Below are 21,831 nucleotides of genomic sequence, written 5' to 3' on the forward strand. Positions count from 1 at the left end.
ATCCCCCTTAAGCCTAACCAGAGCAACTGTTGGGATGCTCTCAAAGTGTGCACAGACACTGAGAACAATGTCATTAAGATCAGAAGCAGGGATCATTTTCATTTTTCTTTAGCTTAATTTCCCATTCTTTGTAACACATTATGGTACTGTTTTTACAGTTTATAAAAGATCATTAGAAATATGTGACCCAATATACATTCACTTAGCGAAGCCAGCCGGAATTTTCATCCAGTCTAAAACCATAGTTATGAGTCTAGGTCCTTGCACATTGAATTTCAGGATCGTTATAAACTTTTCCAGCCTTTCCCTGAATGGATTGTCCTTTCCAATGGATTTGAGACCCACTGAGGCTAGAAGTCCAGAATTTTGTTGTCCTCCCCTCCTCTGTGCTCTATGACCTGCTTGCTGCTGCTGTTCTTTTTCAAGCCTACACTTTAAAAGGTGAAGAGATGCATTACACACTTCTGCTTACTGGCCTGTTTGAAAATGAGCACTTAGCTCTGTAGGAGAAAATCACAAATTCCTCAAATAGAGTTTAATGAGTTAGGAAATTTAAAAACTTTATTGTGATGCCAGTTCTATAAACATGGTAATTTTTGAGTATCAGGTGTAAGTCTCAAGACTCTCAAGTAAGAAGAAATACTGACTGCAATTGTCTACACTACAATAACAAGTTATTGTAGATCAAGTTATGCTATCTGGTTTGGAGAGGATTCCTCAGATGATGAAGAGAATGGGACTGTTGAACCCTCAGGTTGTTCATAGCATACACAAGTGCTCCCACACACAGTGTGTCATCTGCAAAGTGGGACTGAGCCTAATGAGGCACTTACATAAGGGTTTCACACTGCTGATGTGACACTAGTGCTGCTGGGGGGGAAGGAAGCTGCCCTTCAGCTCTGAAATGTCAATACTAATTAACAAAGTTATCTTTAAATATGATATTAAGTTTTAATCATGCTGAGAAAACAGCCAACTCACATGCTGGGAATTTTAAGCTGTGTGAAGAGTAATATTTTCTATTTAGTAGAGTTGGGGGAAATTTCTTTTGAAGTGTGAAAGAGCTCAGTGATGTGTAGTGTGACTGGACAAAAGGGAAGGGGAAGTTGTCATATTTTGGAGGTTCAGTAGACCCTGAAAGAATTATTTAAGGAAATAAATGGCTACCTATATATCTGAAGAAGAATCAGGGAAAATCAGAATTGTTTAGGAGAAAAATATTTTTCTTGGAAGAAATGAAATTTTTCCCCAAAAAGATGTAGTAGAAGTCTACTAATTTGAATTAAAAATTATAAGGGAAAGTTTTATAAGTGTAATAGAATAATTTTACATGGAGGTATCCTGCTGTCATGACTCACTTAGAAGTTTTAGCTGCTGACTGAGGCTGTATTCATGTAATTCCCTGCTCTTGGAACTGCATCTTTGAGTGGCAGCCTGGCTATTTCCCCACTGTCTCAACATGACAGACTCAGCTGGTTTTGTACCTCACAGCAGTTCAGCACTGAATCTTTGACAACTCATTGAAATGACACAAAATCAGATCCCCCAAGAAGCAGTGAGTGGAACAAAGTATTGCACAAGCCCAAAAGGCTTGTATGTCTTAATACATGCTGATGTTTTTCTTGGAAGCTTTCAAGGTCCATGCTCCAGGTGAGTGATTTATGGCAGGGAGGAAGGAGCTTGGGTGGCTTCTCACCTTCAGTGACTGACTCAGACATTGATGAGGGGGATTCACAGGGATAGGCTCATCTCAAATCATAATTTTATGAAATGTTCCTTAGGAAAATAAATGAATCAGCTTGTTAATTATATGCAGTATTATGAGAAGACAGTTTTATATCTGAACTGATTCAGAAATGATACATTTTATGTATGATTTCATCTGAGATTTATTTTTTATAGTCTAATGTGTGAAATATTCAACAATATAGTGACTGAATAGCATTAATCAGGATAAACCATCCTTGCCTAATCCTGAAATAAGTAGATCCCACTGCCCTTGTTCACCTACTTGCTGGGGTAGGCAGTTACACTTGATCTGCAGCTTTACCTAGTGTATATCCAAGTTTGTTATATCTGTGAGTGAAAAAGAAACATTTCCTACTAAGTATAAAAAGTGGGATTATGCATTAGCAGTTGGGTTTTAGCGTTTTTGTAGTATATTAAAACTCTACTTTTCTGTTGGCATAGAATCAACCACCCTAATTGACACATTGCTGGAGCTCCTTGATGTTGGCAGTTGTGCTTTGCTGGTGGTATTCCATTGCTGTTCCCCTGACTGAGCACTCTGGGACTAGAGATACTAATGCCTCACTAAACTGGGTATTTAATCACATTTGGAGAAGCATCACCCTTCACCTTTGAGTGGAGCTGTTACTGGCTTTATGAAATCATGAAGTTCAAAGACTCAGGAGTATGCATGCAGATAAGTTTAATGGCAACAATAAATGAGAATTGTTATCTTCATGCTTCTCCCTTCATATTATTGTTACCAGATGTGGCTGGAGCTAGTGGTGCCAATTTGGTCAGATTGCTTTGATAATTTTCTTGTTGCCAAGCAGTATGTATTTCTTGGTGGGAGAATCCACAGTGGTATGTTTGAATATGAGTAGAATAAGTCCAACTTTAGAATGGAATCTGAATCTAATTCACTTCCTTCTAACACACCTGACTTTAATTTTTAACGCCCAGCCAGGCACAGTGCTAAGATCAAAGCGAAACAAAGAGGAGGGAGTAAAGCAATTCTTGGGAAGTAAAAAATAAAAATGGCATAACATTGTGTAATCTTTCATATATGACAGAAATATTTGGCTTATTTACCGTTCACTTAAGAATAAATCTGCAGTAAATTTTCTAAAGGCACTTATTCCAGGAACCCCCCCCCTTACTTATCAGGGAGAAAAATCAGGCCCACTGTATTTATTGTCTAAAAGATACCTTAATTTGACAGCAGAAATCTGCATTAATGTCCCCAGAAAAGCACAGAGTCTTTTATTGCTCTGTGCTTGACCCCGTGCCAAAGTGACTGTACACCATGGGAAGCTCTGCATGTTCCTCTCTACAGAGCCTTCTGCTGATCTTGAGGGAGAAGCTGCTAAAAGCCCACAGGAATCTGTCAAGTTTTCATCTTAAAGATTGTTGACAGACAGGATTGGGTAGGTGTTAAAGCATAATTTAAATTTGAGTGAAGTACCTGCTGTGTCCTATCCCAAATTCTTCATTTATAGTTAAGTCTGAGATTTTGTTGTGGCTGTCATGGGAACCATAAATAGTTTGATTTGAATGTTTATTCAATATAAATCCATAACTTTTGAGGTTCTTTGAATGTTGGGAGGATAGTAAACAGCTGATCAAATGGGAAGAACTTCAAAGTATAGAATTAGAGTATAGTAATAGAAAACAGGAGTTTGTTAATTTAGTTGCAAAAGAGGTCACCCCTGTAAATTGTCCTTGGGAGCTTGTCTGGTTGTGTTAGAATTACAATAATTAGATTTACAATAATTTCTTCCATGACATTTTGTGTTCATCAGTTCTCATTGTTTGCTCACTTTAACTGTTACTGATTTCTATGCACTGTCCATTTATGAAATATAATGTAATATAATTCATCCTCTGTCTTGAAATTTTTGGCTTGCAACACTTTCCATGAATCCTTATAAATCCCCTCCTTGGGGGAGAGGGAAGAAGATAGATCTGTGGACAGGTAGCTCTTTTCTGTCTCTGACTGTTCTGTAGCATTGAACTTGTAGCATCATTGAATCCAAAGTGTCAGTTGTATCTACCATCTGAATGGGGTACACTGAAAGTGGAGTTGTTGTCAGACTATTGTAGCTTCATTGCTAAGTGTTGCTCCAGTTTTTTGGAGAATTTTACGGTTAAAATTATGTGCATGTTCTTGAAGAGAAAGCATGACAAAAAATGATTGGTAGCAATTCTAATGCTTGCAGAAGTACAGAGATAGTCAATCTGTGTAATATGTTTATACAGCCTGTAATAGCCTGTAATACATTGATTTAGACATCATCTATAAAGGACTTCCAAGTCCTTGTTCTTAACTTCAAGCTCCTCACTCACCCCTCTTGTGAGGGTTTTATCCAGTGTCAAACCCCACCATGCAGAGGGGTACATGGCTCACAGAGTGAACATGAAGCTCAGTGGGAGAGAGCTGTATCTGACAGCTGCTGAAACTTCTCATTGTCCTGCAAAGAAACATAAATCAGAGGAAAAAAAAAGGAAATTTTTTGGTACAGTATGTCAGTGTCACTGACATTGCAGCAGCAGGTTACCTTCAAATGCATCTTCAGGATTTTCCTGGAATTGCAAATGGGACAGTGAGTGTTCTTCATAGATCCTTTCATCAAAGCTTTTACAATAAATAAAAAAAAAACCAGAAGGGAAACAAAATGGATAAGGATGGCTAAAATTATTAAAAAATTGTACGCATTAAAGTCCTAATGAAAACTGATTCAGAGAGAAAAGTGCTTCTATCATAGGTGTAATTTATAAAAAAATTTCCTTTATTTTTGTGTAGTTGATGGTATTGGAGTGAGGCTGAGTTTCGCATACCAACCTGCTAGTTTGAGGTGATACAAGATAAAGGAAATTCAATCATTTTACTTCTTAAAAGACATTTTTCATACCAAAAGCAAACTATCTTAAACACAAAACCATATCAGATTACAGATTACTTCCTATTCAGACATTTCCATAAAAGCATTGCTGTCTTACCTTTGCTGCTATAGGGAAACTAAACTGTTCAGCAGATGTTGATTAAAGACATCCAAGTTGATGCATTTAACATTTCAGTTTAAGTTTAGTGGTGCTTTGAAAGTTTATATGTCTAAAGACTGTGCCTGGCCTGCAGTAACTAATGGTGAAACTCAATCTGTGCATTGTCTTTGGTGCAGCTATAGTGAGAATATTAAATTACATCTCATAGTAACAAGCATCTGAGTTCTCTGATGAACCTGTTGAACACTTCAACTCTTAATGGGTCTAAACCTATGTACATTGACCATATGTTAATTTAGAATGATTTAGAAAAGACATCTCTATATAAGGGGGCAGGGATCTGTTATCCTTCTGCAAAAGCTTTCCTTTCATGTAAATGTATTCCACTGTCTCTTATATATGAATATAGATGGTTTCTGTAACCAAGGAGCTAAAGGGAAACTTTCCAAATGAAAGAATATTATTATTTCTGATTAATTGCTGCCTAACCATTTCAGCTTTGCTGCTCTGGGGTTTTTCCCTGCTTTTTACCACTGGTACTTCAGGAAACTCATATAAAATGATACCATGTGAAACTGGATTCTCCATTACAATGTTTTAAATGCGAGTTGAAGGCCAGGGTGTTCTTACAGTAGAAATAAACATAGCTGTATTAAATTCCTATATCTATTTTTTATAGTAGTGAGAGGACAGGACTGTTATTTTTACTTTCAATGTAAATTTTTTTGCTATTACAAATTAAAAAAAAAAATCTAAAATTAATTTCAATTTTTGGGGCATCCCTCCTCCCTTTTCAAACTTTCTGCCCCTTTATGCCTTAATTTGAGAATAAATTAGTGTAAAGTTTAATACTTTTCCTCTGTTGGTGATGTATTATATTATGAAGTAGAATATTTTATAAGAAAACTGGAAAATAGAGAATATGGGAAACCTCAAGAAAATTTGTAAGAGTGTGGAAAGAGATACGTAATTAAGGACTAAATAGGATTGAGCAGTTTTAAAGGACTATAATTGGAATGTTAAAATATATGTTATTTACAGATATAAGTTCTATGCAATTAATTTGTTGTTTCAAATTAGTAGCAGTATGCATATCTGAAAGTTTCTCAATTAATGAAATATCCTGGGATTTCTCTGAAACAATCCTGTAAAACTAACATGATCTGTTGAGTGAATTATCTGTCTGTACTTTTGAAGTCTTTGTGCCAAATATGTTTAATATTGTCGCACAGTCCTGTATGAAAGGGATGTTGTGAAACTGTTCATAGAAGGAGATATGAAATTATGGTTATAATGTAATTATGGCCAAATCTTCTGACAGAATTAGTTGTAGCATGTTGGGATTAGGCATTTGCTGTTTTTGGAGTTGTATGTGATCTGAGTTACACTGTCCTTTGCCTTTGGAACAGTGTGATGATGTTTGAATGTGCATTTATTTTGCTTTTGTCAAGACTCTTGTATCTTTTATAGCTTTGCATTGGAATCAAAACTACAGGAGTTGTTTAAATGGGAAATGTATTGAGTTTCAAATTCAAACCTTACAAAGCATGTTAAATATCTCTTTAAACTTTCCAGGAAGGGAAATAAAGGTATTCTTTTCTTTCACTCAGGCTGGTGATTTAAAGAGTAACCTTAAGCCATCAATAGAAATATACAGTGGTGTTAGTAAAAGTAAAACAGATATTTTTAAAGCATTACAGTGCACATGTGCATAAACTAAAAATATGAAAAGTAGGCAAGAAAAACTGGGATACTGCAAATTATGATAGAGTTTAAATTTGGTGTCAATTCCTTAACTGGATTGCTAACAATTATAGGGTATTTCAGTGGAGCAGTGACTTTCTAGATTTGAAATATTTTTTTAGAAATCATAATTCTGGATTGAATAGGAAAACAATAATACAAGAGAGTAAGAATACAAGTGAAAAAATACTTTAGGTAATAAAAAATATTGGCGTTGATTGAAGAGTGATCAAAAAGAATAAGAACAACTGCAGTTAAGATGAGAGGGACTTATTGGGAGTGAGAATGACTTTTATCTGATATATAACTTTATTCAGCATTTTCATTTAGAAAATATTCACTGTTTTAGTTAGGGGAATAAAGAACCCAACCACCTTTGAATGCAGATGAAGAAAAGGAGATGATGACTAGCCCAAAAAGAAATTTGGAGTGTTAATGCCAGGAGGCTGAAGGCAATGATTAATACAGTTTTGAAAAGTATTTCAGATGGGATGTGGTAGTGAAAATTGCCAATATTCTGTCTGCAGAAATAATGGGTAGTGGAGCAAAAGATAACTGCTCTCTAAATGGCTTTTGTGTCATCCCACCTGAAAAACCATGTGTGATTTCAGACATCTTGTGGTCAAAAGAAGGATGGAAATATGAAAGTGTCAGACAAGAAGAATGGTCAAAACCTGTTGGGTTTAGGTATCTGTCTAAAGTCAGTAGAGCTTAGTTTTTTATTTCAACATTCTGAAGGTATAAATATCACAAATGAGGATAAATTATTTTGGACAGTGTAAATCTTAGAAAATGAGTAGCATGAAATCAGATTGACAAGGTCATCTATTAAGTGATTGGATAGCCTTCAAATGGGAAAGGAAATTCAATTATCCTAGGTTTTTCATTGCTGGGTAACATAGGCAGTCCTGGAAAGGATCTTAGGGTATTACAGTGTGTTCCACTGCCCACAAGCAGGATTTGAAGGAGATTCTTACAGTGAATGAAAACATTTTTTTTTCTCTAGGGATTAAGTCAGGCTTCAAGCCTTTCCGCATCACAACCTGCTCAACCTTTTCACTTTGAAATGAAGCAGTTTGTAAGGTTTCTGCCTGTTATTCAGAACTTAAGGTTATGGCTCTTTTCTGTAATGGAAATCTTTTTTTTCTGGATGTCTCTCCGTTTTCCTATCTTAATAATTTTCCTAAGGATATAAAATTACTATCTTACTCTTTAATAACTGCATTTATTTTAATAACATGTTATAAAGTGAAATAATTTAAATTAAAAGTAAGGTAATATGCTTTTTAGTGTTTTTCTTGTCATACTTTGGATATCCAAACGAAATCTGCTTTCAGAACAGACTGGTCATCTATTTCCTAGCTTCTGTTGTTCTTCCTTTTCTATTACATCTATTTCCCTTTATATATTTCTGTATTTTAAAGCACAGCACACACCACACACCTTTTGTTACTCCCTGTTCTTGTCCAGCCATTTGATTTCTCTGTGTTCATGGCTCCTGAAAACTTCCCCAGCTACTGTCAAACTGGCTTCTGCTCTCTTTCTGCAGCCTCTTGAGGTGCCTTTTCTTACTCTATTTCTTTTGTAGCTTTCCTTTTCAGTGTTCCCTGTTGCCCAACACTTGTCTGTACAACTTGTCAGATGCCTCTCCCTTCTCACCATCTGTTAACTTTTATATGAGATGTGCTGTAACTTTTCAATCTGGACAGAGGCCCCCGAGTCTTCCCAGTTGATACAGACCTAGTAGGAATGACAAGATACACCAGAAAATCACATTCAACTTCAATGATCTGTATTCAAAATATAAATAGTAGGAATGACAAGATACACCAGAAAATCACATTCAACTTCAATGATCTGTATTAAAAGTATAAGAATACCAAAGCAGCTTTCTTTTTTTCCTCCATGTGAATTTACATTACAGTATATTACAGTAGATGTACTTCTATCACTGGCATATGACATAGTGTAATAGTTTTTCATGTAAAATAGTCTTTAAAAATTTTGGTGTAAGCCAATGTAGCCTATTTTATAGGGATATACACCAAATAGTACAAAACTGGCCATGAGTAGAATTTCGCCAGATGTTTTCAAGCAGCAGAAGGGTAGTATTTTTCATGGTTAACTTTGACTAGTAGTCAGGTGCTCTCAGTGTGCAAATTGGGCTAGACTTCAAAAAAATTTTAGTAATCAGCTTGTAATGCATAAAATATTGTGAGATGTAGGTACCCAACCAACCCAGCTTGAAAATCTGGCCCTTATATATACAGACAGACTTTATAAGAAACATTAGCTTAAGAATGAATGTCTGCATCCTCTTGTCATAAATGGAATGATGTGTTAGTTTATTTTGTATTTCTGTATTTACTATCTGGAAAATACCTATTGCATTCTGAATTACATCACAGTAAATACATATAATGAGAGCAAAAGCTTTTCAATGGATGTCTCACAAGTCCTGCTTAGAAGAGTCCAAGAGTCAAGCTGTTTTGTTCAGAGTATTTATTGGCCCCTGAGGAGAAGGAGACAGAGACTGAGTATTTCCAGATACACAAGTGGATATTATCAGCCCAGGCTTCTTTTGGCCAGATTCCTGGGGAAGGTTAATTTTAGCGTTAAGTTCCAGCTCTTTCTCAGCTTGAGTCTGGCAGCAGCAGCCAAGCTCTGAGTCCAGGAGCTCCTTTCTGTGTGACAGCCTTCTCCTCTCTTGGCTGCTTTGCCCACTGACCTGCTTTTATAGCCCTGTAAAAGTATCAGCTGACTTGAGGGCAGAGCTCTTCCCTAAGCAGCCCTGGGGGAGTTTTCTTCTGCTCTCTGTATGAAAACTCAGCACACACCTCTTTTTTCCTAATGCTTGTTGATTCCTCTGAATCCTTCCTGTACCTGTGCTTTGAATCCTATATTATGGAAGGATCTAGAGTCTTACAGTAAGTAAAAGTGGATGAATTATTTCCTTCAGTGACTGCACAATAAAACAAACATACATGCTTGTTTTGGAAGAAGAATAGGAAAAGATAGTTATCACTTTTGATCTCCAATTTTAGTTGCATTTGCTTCTATTTATTGGTGCAATAGCATGCTCCCAGTTTCGACGTGTACATGAGACAGTAGATTGAGGTTTCCAATCATGGAATAAAGACAAATTTTTAAAAGTCACATATAATAGGTACTAACCAGAGAATATTACTGCATATCCCAATAAATGACATACATTTTCCCCCACTGATCAACAGTTCATAGATTCTTTTTCTTCTTTTTATATAATTTTTTCCTCTCTCTGAAATTATTTGGTATATGTATTTTCTCTTTAGGTAAAGTTCAAATCATATTGGATTTTTTAATATATAATAATAATAATAATAATATCTTATGCTTCTGTACTGTGCTCTTTTCCCTGAGATTTCTCTAATCCTCAGCTGATGCATTTAACAAACTGAACCATACAGAACAAATAATGATGTGGGAAATACTTGCACATTATGGGAGTAGACCTTTGAATTCTACCACAGACTGACTTACTTTCCTTAGCATACTCTGGGAAAGTTTAATTGCTGTGTTACAGCTGTTCAGAAGCCTGATATCAATGTATATTTCATGTCTTCATGAAGATAATTTTTTTGCATTTGCAGCTTTGTGACTATACAGTGGTGGATATGATGGATAGACTATCAAATGAATGGATAGTCAGAGTGAATGTATGGGACTAAACTGTTTACAGCAAGAATGTCTTCTAGATTTTAAAATATTCCTCTATTCTTCCACTGCTTACTCCTTAGGACAGAGCTTTGTTGTAAGAAAATGTGACATTTTTAGTAAGATACACATAAAAGCAACTCTTTTGCTTTTATATAAGAGCGCCTCTTAGTGCTCTTCAGGGGGCTGAACCTCATGGCTGTGCTTCTGCTATCAGTGTTAAAGTATGTGATACTTCGCTTTTGAAGGAATATTCCTAGTTAATGCTTGTCCATCTACCTACTTAAAATGAAGAACAAGTGAAAGTTACTGGCACTGGTTGAGGAAGCACTTTTGGGGCAGTCTCTTTCAAGCCTAAAGGCAATCTGCAATGTCAAACTGTTGAAGCAGAAATTCTCCTTCAGTGGGCTCATTTTATTATTGGAAGTTCTGCTTAAACTAAGAATTGCATTTAGGTATTATCGTGACTCTAAGGAAAATTTCCCCTCTCACTCCATAGGCTGAAACTCTAAATAGCTGCTGTAGAGCATGTTAATTTTCAAATATAGTGCCTGATATGGTATTTAATAACTGTACCATTAATAACTTCTTACCATTTACTAAAAAGAAAATTGCTAAAAACCAATAGTGCTCTCGAAAAATGATATCTCTATATTAAGTCTACTATTACTAAGATAGTAATATTTTTACAGCCATGGTGACATAATTTCATTTTTTTTGGTTGTTTGATTACAAATTAAACATGCACACATTCACAGACACCAGAAGGAGATGTTGGGATGTCTGTAGACATCTATTTTGCTGAGTCACTACCAAAGCTGGTTTCATGTTCTGGGACATCCTGAGATGTTTCTGAAAAGGACCATATGAGCCAGAACATTTACCATGAGTCTTACTAATAAAAATAAATTATGTGTAAGTAGCCATTTAGTTTTATGTTTGAACTATGCCTGTTTTTTTTCTGTTTTGATTAATAGTTACATTACTTTTGTCTTTTACTATCTATGTCTCTAAGGCAGAAGCTAATGTCTGAAAATGAATACTAAGTTTTAAAGTAGTCATAGATAATGCTCATGTTGGATGAATGCTGCTTATGAAATCCCTTTTTCTTGTTTAAAGTAGATTGTAACAGTATTTGGAAAATTGTTTAGTAGGATTTAATTTCTTAAAATGCCAAGATTTTTTGTAATTAATAGAAATGATACATACAAAAGTTCCGTTTTCTCTCCTGGGTTTCAATTTTAAATTTATATAAAACTAAACTTATGTTATTGATTTACTTCACTGGAATTTACATAGTCTGTGCTTCAACGTGAAACAAATCTTGAAGACTTCTGCCCAAAGAAATTTAGAATAGAGAAAAATGAACTTTTGGAGTAAAAAACCCCATTGTTACAAAATACTTATTGTCTGAGCTATTTAAAACTCAAGTAGAGAGAAGAGAGGGAAATAGTTGCTGCTAAGTTTAAATATATGGCTTTATGGTTTCATTAGCTGGGACCAAGAAGTCTTAGATAATGTCTCTTTTCCAGGTTCTTAAATTCTCTTACACTTTAATGCATATCTCTGAAGGCAAATTGTTACAGCATGGAACATTTTCTTTGATTGTATAATTTTCTTGCAAGTTTCATAGTACAGTACCTTAATTTCGACAATGAAAGGAGTTTTCTTTTGAGAACTTGGGTTACTGGAGACTTTTAAAGCCTGTCTGGGGGTGAGATTTAATTTAATCCCTTGAGTATTTAATAAGCATTCCTGAGACTGTCGCCAAAAGGTGACAAGATTAGCACTTGAGGTTTATTGACAGGATGCCTCGTAGGAAAGACATTTATCTGTAAGGGTATTGTTTTAGAAGAAGGAATAAAGTCTGGGTTAAGCCCTGGGAATATACACACTTTCTGAAATGCAGAAAGAAGAGAGCACTTTCTTTTCATCCTGACACAGGGAATAGCAGTTTACAGGGGTAAGAAATAGATGTTGACAAAACTTCACAGTAACTAACTTCCTATCAGAAAAAATAAGAACTTGAGGATTAAGATGGTCTTGACAGTCTCTGCCACAAACTGAATTCAGACATGCTCAAAAGTCATTATTCAGTAAGAGAATTGTATTCTTACATAAATGCTTGTACCCAAATACATTTGTGTGTTAGAGAATGACAGAGGTTACCAGAGGGTTTGTTGTTTCTGGATTTAAAAATCACAGGAAGAACTAAATCATATCTTGTGCTCCAAGATTTTAGCATGTGAGACCTCTCAATCTCTTTGTCTCCTGTAATCTTGTTGAGAGAACTCTGTGATTAACTGGTCATAAAGTCTTGTCTGCATCAGTAGGTCTTGGCTAATCCTGTGCCCATCCCAAAGAACAAATACTCTGTGGTACTGATTCTGCTTTAGCATACCCCAGTGTGGTCCTGTTCCCATCAAAGTATTTCCTTCAGGTTTATATAGCACAAATAGAAGAATAATTAGATCCTTTCCTCTTATTTTATCTATGGAGTATGTATTGAGTGACTTATTTTAAAGCAGTTGTGATTCAATGGGGATGTTTTTAATTTGCTGGCTGTTCTCTTTTACCTCTGAGGAAAGAATTTTGTAAATGCTGAATAATTTTAGAACATGTTTTCTTGGTTAAGGGTTGGCTCATATTTTCAATTAGTTTTAAGAGGAAGGAAATCGTGTAAATGCTGTGGAATTCAGATAAGCACTGTGCATAGGAAATAAGTACTTTAATTTAGGGTGCCTAGAATTGGTAGGTCAAGCTGATGATAGTAAAGGAGCAGATCTTAACTTTGTTTCAAAGAACATGTAATCAATATTCACTCTCCTGTTTTATTTCCCTTTTACTTGAGAATTTGTTTTGGTGAAGCTGAAATGTGCAATTGCTTAAGTATTCCACAGGGTGTCATGAGGCAGTTGTTGGAATCATTAATACTTGGATGAAGTAAAGAAAGAAACATAGTGTGCAGTCCTCTGAATGCCAGTTAATGTAATTTTAGATGTGACTAATACACATGCCATAAAATAAAAAGTTCTTAACTCATTAACACGTGTATCATGTTTCTGTATCTGTATAAAATATACACACGAAGAAAAATATTGCAAGAGGTCATTCACAAGAGTAAGCTATTCTATGTCAGGTCTTCCCAAAAAGACCTTTCTATATATTCCTTAGTATTTTATAGTTTACACAGCAAGTGGAATCTTTGGCTCATAGCAGTAATCTGATACACCAAGTGATGTATATATTAAAAAAAAAAAGGAAAAAGACAAAAAGGTACAAGACTTGTGCTTGACATACTATAAAGAATTTCTAATTGAATTGTGCTCCTTCAAATTTACTTTCAAATTTTGTTTTAATTTTTATTTAAATTCTTTTAAAATTTAATTTTTTGGAAACACACTTTATGCAGTGCACACAGCTGTACTGTGGATTTTATGACTTGTTAATTGTAGATATATATGATGTCAAAACTTCAGGATTTTTTCTCCCACACTTGTATAATGTAGTAGGAGGAGAATTTTTACCTAGGTGTGCCCCAAATTAAAGTGTATTTGATTATGGTGGTATGTTCTTGCATATGGAGATCAAATTTTTATTGACATAACTGTTGATTTCTGCAGAGCTGCACATGCATTGAATTCAACTTCAGATTTGTAAAGAGATCTTTAAAATCTTTTAACTGTAAAACTTCTGCTTCTCTTAAACTCTAAGTTTCTTTAAATGGAAAGATATTGGCTATGTGAAAAAAGAAATCATTATAAAATGAACAGGAAAACTGAGTTCATTTCAGTAGCAAGAGAACGTGATCCAAACTGAAAAAAATCACTGATGAAAGTAAGAGTTTGAATATCTGTTGACAGTAATAATTTGTCTAATGTTGACAACGTATTTAAAACCAGTTTTGAGCAAATGATACTTCATGGATTTTGGCATATTTTCTTATATTATCTGAAGTGGCATACTAAAATAACAGACCAGTTAATTTTCTTGTTACTATTTGTTTGTACGAAGTCTTAAGTAACAAATCTTGGGTTTTTGCCAGTTGGTGCATAATAATGAATGGCACTGAGAATGCAGGATGGAGGGAGGGGGATTCTTCCAACAGACAATTAATCAATTAATGAAATTTTACACATCTGACACAACACACCCCCCTGTGTTCTGCCCAGAGGTCACAGTGCCTTACAGCCACAGAAGGGGATTGCCATCACAATCAGCAGCTGAGTGCTTTTATTCACATTGGCTTCCACATTGCTTTGTGGACAACTTCTTGTGCAAAACCTTTGTGATTTAACTCTTCCTGAATTAACCACTATAAATCAAGACAGTGTGCCTATAGGTACTTGAGCAACATGTTCAAATACTTTCTAGATGAGGAACCAGTTTTATTTAAAGAAGTTAAATATCCAAAATAGAGTGACATGCTTGAAATATTCATGGAGGTGAAGAAAGTGAATGGAAGTGGTGTCCCTTGAGATTTTTTTGTTTGGTTGTTTGTGGGTTTGGCCTTTTTGAGAACAAACATCCTGATCTCTGCCCAGCTTAGTTTTCCTTACAGCAAGGCATCATGGAAGAAGAAGAGATTTTTAGATAGGCAGGTTATGATCTTTCTTCTTCCTCATTTTAAGGCTCATTCAAATTGGTTTGCCTCACCCTTTTTTGGTCCTTCTTATTGAACTAGAATATACTAAAGGGGTAATTCCAGACATACTTTGAATTACTGAGATAACGCAGTACCTTAAACTAGAGTGATTAATATCAGAAAATATTTAAATAATAAAATACCTGACTGCAGTGAGATTTTCCCTTTACTTTATTGGAAAATTATACTACTTCAGCAAAAGAAAACAAAATAGAAAGAACTGAAGTTTAAAACTGTTGATGATATAGCAGTTACACACCTGGCAGTATAATGAGGCTTGTGTATCATATGTGTGATGTGTAGGCACTCAGCACCCAGGTCCCTCTTGGAATGTTATGACAAGGTTGATGATTATTGTAATGTTTTTATTCACAGATTGAAAATCTACAGGAGCAACTTAGGGACAAAGACAAACAACTAACTAATCTGAAAGACAGAGTGAAGTCACTGCAGACGGATTCCAGTAATACAGACACAGCACTGGCAACCTTAGAGGAAGCCCTATCAGAAAAGGTAAAGTTTTCTCTTGAAAACCTTTATGTGCTGCTCTTGTGGGTGAAGTGTGTGCAGAAAATGTGCTTCTGCGTTGGCCTGACAGCTCTCCCAAAGGCTGGGGGCCTTGTCAGGGAAGCAGGCCCTGTTGTGGTAGGATGAGCAGGAGTGACTGTGAGGGGATGAACTGACACAGAACTTGGAGGGGAAGGAGTGATGCCCTTTGAATGCTTATGGAGAAAATGGTCCAGGACATGGGAAGATTTTGCCTTAGTCAATGGGGTGAGTGGTTATTCCTTGAAAGAACTGAAAGGCAGTGAACACCTGACTTTAAGAAGGTAGAATTTTCGGCATTTTTCTGTCTTTGTGATCTTGATTATCTTGTTATTTTTCCCATTAACAGTTGGCTGTACCAACTGTTACCTTGGCTTGCTGTGAGCACTATTGGCTTCCTACACTTCATTTTTAAGGGAAAATGTTTCATTAAAAAAATATTGAGCATTCCTTTTTTTTTTTCCTTTACAAACTCTATGCCTTTAATTTGAAAATACCTAGGAGAAGGGATAAATCTGGACTGTTTAAATTAGTGGCAACATTCCTACCAGTTTCAGTGAGGTCAGGTTTCTTCTTTCAGTTCTCTTTGAATACGAGGTAATGCAAGTGAATTTATATGCCAAAAAACTTAGTACAAATACCCACGTTTTTCAGCTCACGGATCTTAATATATACTACTGAAATGTGAACAGTAAAGTAATATGTGTGTAATCCTATGAAGGTACTTATGACTGCATATGACTCGAAAATGCTGCTGTGGTGTTGGCACTGACACATACAATGTTCATGTCAAATTTTTTATTTCTTGTGTGTTTAATTGATTTTCTTGCATTTGCTTGGTCAACAACAGTGAAAAAAGTTCTTATTGGTATTGAGCCATGTGGATAAGCATTTATTTATACAAAAAAATTATACATTTCTGTAATCTTTCACTGCTAATCTGGACACAGTGTTCATCAATTTCACAGTATGTTAATAAAAAAATAACAGAAAGTAATTTTAAATCTGTTTTCTCTCCTTGTAAACTATCTTTTCTGGATTAGTCGCTTTCCCAGAATGCCCATAGAGGCAGCTGATGGTTTTTTGAAACAGTCCTTTGGGAAGCAGAGTGACTTGCATAGAGTAGGAGACTTGCATAGGAGTAGGAGGCAAGCACCACGGCCAAATTAGGATTGAGATTAGCTTTGAACAATGGGGTGCTTGATCTGAGAGCATGAGCCACAGGGAGGAGAAAGTTTCCAAGGTAAATGCATCTCTCTGTAGGATTTTGGTTGTTGTACAGGGAAATCACCCTCAATTCCTTTTCTGTTGTAAGTCCCTTGAAGGCCACACTAGGAAGGGCAGATTTTTTGAAGTCAGGGGTGATTTCTGGGATGAAGTTACACACTGAAAGAAGCCAGTTGCCATCCTCTAGAAATTCCAAATGGACAATTACACCTGGCTTTCTTCTGTCTTCTGGCAGCTAAATACTTTGACAGTGTCTGTTTACACATGTGCCTCATTCCTTTCTGTGTCCAGCTTCCCAATTCCTCCTGACTGCTCTCAGTAAATTTCTTATGCAGCAGCATAGTCTTCAGACCTACAGACTTTATCAATAGTTATTAAATATTTCCATTGGGAATACTGCTAGAAATCTGGGATAGAGGTTTGTCCAAGTGGGACAACACGGGAACCCTTAGTGAATTATCAGCAAGTGCATCAATGTAAGTGCTTTTATCAATTCAGCAGGTAATGCTGTCAAGAAAGGATGATGCTTTCATTTAAGAATACCTGGTTTCCATTTTGTTTGCATGCTTTTTCTTTCTAGAAATTGTATCGGACATTTTCAACTATATAATTTTGTGTTTGTACTCTGAGATTAGGCTGTTTTTTGCATTAAATTAATTCTTTGTCCATTCAATAGTTTTTAGAATTTTAATTAAAAAATAATTAATAAAATACTTCAGGACTGTCATGGGAAGCTCTTTTTAAATAGAAATAAAATTTATTCATACAAGTTTAGCTAACCACAATTTACTGGAATCTGATAGAAGTGCTTTTCTTAGCATCTACAGGAAGAAAAGAACAAATTAAAACATGATCATATGATATTAATGAATTATAAAGCTGTTTTTAAAGTCCAAAACTCAAATGTGTTCCTGCAGTTTTCTTGAAAATACACAGATTAAGATTTTGGCTCTGAATTAGAAAATGTGTCTCCTTATTCTTTATGGAAATAGATTTTTCCAAGTATCTGTCTCTTGATTTTCTTTTGTATTTAGTGATTAGGTATCTTGGGAACACTAAATGAGAAATTGATGTAGATATAATAAAACCATGTCAAATTTTCCCTCTTTTAATGTTATAATTTTTCTGATGATATTGCTGGTGTGATTTTTCCTCTTGTCAGGATGCAGAAACAAATCAACTTCAGTTGCATTAGAGTTCATTTTGGAACTAAGCTGCAAAACATTCATTCAACTATTTATTTCTAATTTCGGAGCCTCTAAGCACTGAAAATTTGTGGCAGCAATAATAAGGATTACATTGCAATTAAAAAAGAAAAAAAGGTTTGAAAATCAGACTGTGCAAAGGTGCTATCAGCTGCCTTGATGTTATAACAAGAAACTTTTCAAAGAATATCTCAGCTCTTGGGCTGGCCCAAAGCAGCTCAAGAGGTTGCTTTCATGAAGCTGATATTTATAAAGTTGGTCCTACTGTAGCAGCATACAGCAGATAAGCAATGGAGTATGTCTGATAATGGAGCTATATGCTGGGGCAATTCAGTTCCTGCTTCTGTGATAAAGTGCAAATAGATTAGACCTGTGAGGTCCCAGATTAGTGCATAAGGAAAGCTGCCCAATGCAAACAAGACTGAAACAAGAACACATTGTTGGGATTTCTGCAAGTTAGCTGTTAATCAAGCAAAACATGGTTTATTAGGGCCTTTTAACACGCTTTTGACATTTAGCCTTATGCAGCTGACAGATAAATTAGTCTTCTTTTGTGATTGACTGAGAACAAAATACACTGTTCATTAAAAAGATGAAATAGTGTTATGTTTAATTTGTTGTAGATGAAAAAATCATTTGGGTAAATAAATCTTCAAGAAGGAATTGGTAAAAAATTAATTCTGACTATAACCAGGTGGAATCTGAATGTTTATGATTATTAAACTATTCTACTTTATGGAGGCTGGCGTCTTTAATGTTAATGTTCAAACTATTAAGAATTTACATTGTTTGTTATTAGGATTAAACCTGAAGTTATTTAGTGTCATGAGTTTAGATTGGAAGGATGTTAAAGATCATCACCTAGTTCCAACCCCCTTGCTGCAGGCAGGGACACCTTCCATTAAACCAGGTTGTTTCAGCCCTCAGATCTTCCTGGCCCTCCCTGGGACCCTCTGCAGCACCTCTGTGTCCTTGTGTGGGGGCCCCAGAGCTGGAGCAGTTGTCCCCCAGCTGGGTGTCAGCAGGGCAGGAGGGCAGAGTCACCTCCCCTGTCCTGCTGGCCACGCTGCTTTGGATGCAGCCCAGGAACACAGGTGGGGCTCTGGGCTCTGAGTGCTCCGGGCTGAGTCATGTTGAGCTTTTTGTCACTGTACACAGCCAAGTCCTCCTCCTCTGGACTGCTCTGCCTGTTGTCTGCCCAGCCTGGGATTGCCCTTAGCCAAGTGCAGGACCTAAATTATGTTACTTCTATGCCCCCTGACTGCCACCATCCAATGATCCCAGTGGTTCTTCTGATACTCTGCTTAAGGACCTGCTCCCAGTTGGAATGCACTTCTAGTGGTTATTTCATTCTACCCTAAGTATTTCTCTCTGATTGGTGTTCGCATCCTCCAAATATTGATGAAATGTGGTTTTGTAGAACATAATCAGAGCTTAATGAAACCATACTACTGTGTTTGCTTTTTCCATTTCACCCTTTGAATTAATCATCCAATCAATGGCTGGTGATTGTCAGCAAACCTTGAAATAGTTATTGGAGATCAGCAAAATATGCAGAAACATGGCTGAGTTTAAATGCCTGTAGGGTTACTGTAAATTAGACAGAGAAAAATCTTCCTTTGGGTTTCTTAATTTGTATTAGGGTACTTTTTCTGTGTCTTGGACAACTGTTTTTTTGACATCTCAAAATATGATACATGTAAACTGTAAGTTACTGATAGCAAGTGGCTGATTAGATCTGGAACTTTGACATCTTACTGCAAGCACTGTAGAGTAATAACAAAATTGAAGCTGAGTAAACTGGTCATGGCCTCTGAGGAAACTATTCATGGCTTGTTTTGAACTTATTTTCAAGACTTCAATCAATTATGAACACAGGAAATACATTACTGAAGTGAATATCTTTCCACATCTATCACAAAACTAAACATACTTCTATCAGTATAGATCTTTAATGAAGTTCCTGTACTGTGTTGCTCTTATCAAATATTTAAACTTGATCTTATGATTTTGAAATCTAGAGAAATCTTGCATTGACTTTAATGCCATTAACTCAATCATCCTCTGCTTCTGCAGGTTTTTTTTAAATAAGTGCTACATAATGCAAAAAAACTTAATGCTGTCTTTTCTTAAAATTATTTCCAACTTTTCTGTTTTGCAATTTTTTCCCTTGTTAGGAAAGAATAATAGAGCGTCTGAAGGAGCAAAGGGATCGAGATGACAGAGAAAGACTTGAAGAAATTGAATCTTATAAAAAAGAAAACAAGGACCTGAAGGAGAAGGTTAATGCTTTACAAGCTGAACTGACAGAAAAAGAGGTCAGTCTTTTCTTAAAAACTCTGCTCTTCTATCTATGTCATTATGATGAAAGAAAGTGCATAGGATTACTCTTGAGTTGTGTCAGGTACTGAAATTCTGCCACTTCAGTGTTCAGCTTCAGAATTGCTGTTTTCGTAAGCATTCTTCACAGTCCATATTTGTACATAAAATATTGCTTCAGTTTTTACATAGTTGTGCATCGTTATCTCTTTGTCCTTTACCTAAGCTTCCACTAGGCTCAAATATTCAATTGCTGCTCCTGTTTTTGTTTGTCAGTTGGAGAAATGGTTTTCAGTGTGTTTGTACCTCCAGAATATGATGAGCTTGTCTGTACTATGAATGTTTGCGTTTCAGTGCATGCCAGCTCCTGTGGTTCCAGTTGTATGCACAAAATGGTGTCTTTTGCTATCAATGCTTATCTTTGAGTCAGTTCTTTTTGGGGGAGGGGGAGCAGGATCCAAGTGATTGCTAAGTTGGCAATGAGTTAGTGTCCTGGTGACTAGGAATTAACTTTTTACTCTTGGTCGTTTTCCAGTCTAGTTTAATCGATCTCAAAGAACATGCATCTTCATTGGCATCAGCAGGGCTGAAAAGAGACTCCAAACTTAAGTCTTTAGAAATAGCCATAGAACAAAAGAAAGAAGAGTGTAGTAAGTTGGAAGCACAGTTGAAAAAGGTAAGTTCCATCTTAAAACAAACAAACAATCAGCAAAACAAAAATCAGCATCCCATACCTTCATTTTGAAATGATGAGCTTATTTACTCTTATGGAGTAAATCTAGAATCTACCCATCTTATGCTGTTTGCTGATGCTTGCATCAAGTACTGCTTTTTCTCAAGAGGTTTGTACCAAAGCCAGTAGTGAGCCTCAGAAATTGTCCTCAGTAGCTCTATGAGGGAATTCTGAGAAGCTGCAACAAATAGATGAACTGAGAACAGGGCATTGGGGCGAAAAGGGCAGAAAGGAATTATCAAACCAGCAATTTATGTGTGTGAATTAACACCACTTTTAGAAGTAAACTGAAATGTTTGCAGGATGAGAAAAAAAATTAAAGGCTTGTCTAAGAAATGCTGGAATTCCTAATTACAAAAATCAGCTTCTGAAATGAAAACTCTAGCTAGGTTTTATTTTGATGCATTTTTGGCTTTGTTGGTGAACACATGTTTGTGATAATTAAGCAAAATATTCAAAAGTTTATATCAGCTGGCAATTCAGTATTTCTCTTCAGCAAGAAGTGGAAGCAAGCATTTAAAGGAAAATGTACAAACCCTGTATTTTATTACATGGTTTTACTTAAATTGCTGCAATAAACTAGATTTTGCTTAAATGATTTGCAAGTGTTTTGATACCATTGTTTCTTTGACCTTTCTCTGTGTTGTAGTAATGTCTGCTCTCATTGTTCTCATTACGTATGTGATGGGGTCAGGCATTACGTTTGCCTTCTGCAATTCATGACTAAGTGTACATCAAGTGTTGTTTTTGGTTTTTTTTTTTAATATTGGTATAGTTTTTCATTTTCTGGTAATTAATATTTGTTCTGTGAATGTTATCACTGTTAGCATAATATTCTGACACTCTTTTTACCCAGGTTGAGTAGTATCCTGCTCAGATTAAGCATTGTTTCAATAGCCTGACCTGTGAAGAAGGTATTGCAAATTATAAAGGATACCAGCGTGTAAACCTTATACTTGTATTCTGTCTTAATTCAGAATGAATATGTG

At 35.8% G+C, this 21,831-nt stretch overlaps 1 protein-coding gene across 12 annotated transcripts in view; it reads left to right on the top strand.

The window, feature by feature from the left end:
• ERC2 (ELKS/RAB6-interacting/CAST family member 2) overlaps positions 1 to 21,831 on the top strand; it is a 404,850-nt gene that overhangs the window by 125,372 nt on the left and 257,647 nt on the right. For 8 of the 12 annotated variants that reach the window (XR_008483247.1, XR_008483246.1, XR_008483248.1 and 5 more), the window contains 3 exons: positions 15,188 to 15,325; positions 19,968 to 20,108; positions 20,645 to 20,785. Coding sequence is in view for 1 of the 12 variants with exons in the window: in XM_054280975.1 (XP_054136950.1) it covers positions 15,188 to 15,325; positions 19,968 to 20,108; positions 20,645 to 20,785 (420 nt within the window). In the remaining 11 variants the exon portion in view is untranslated. The remainder of the gene's footprint in view (positions 1 to 15,187; positions 15,326 to 19,967; positions 20,109 to 20,644; positions 20,786 to 21,831) is intronic. The other 4 variants (XR_008483253.1, XR_008483254.1, XR_008483255.1 and 1 more) reach the window with 1 other exon arrangement.

This window comes from Melozone crissalis, unplaced genomic scaffold (assembly GCF_028551555.1).
Source record: "Melozone crissalis strain CALT ecotype California unplaced genomic scaffold, PUWL_Pcris_2 ptg000029l_1, whole genome shotgun sequence".
NCBI classification, from domain to species: Eukaryota; Metazoa; Chordata; class Aves; order Passeriformes; family Passerellidae; genus Melozone; species Melozone crissalis.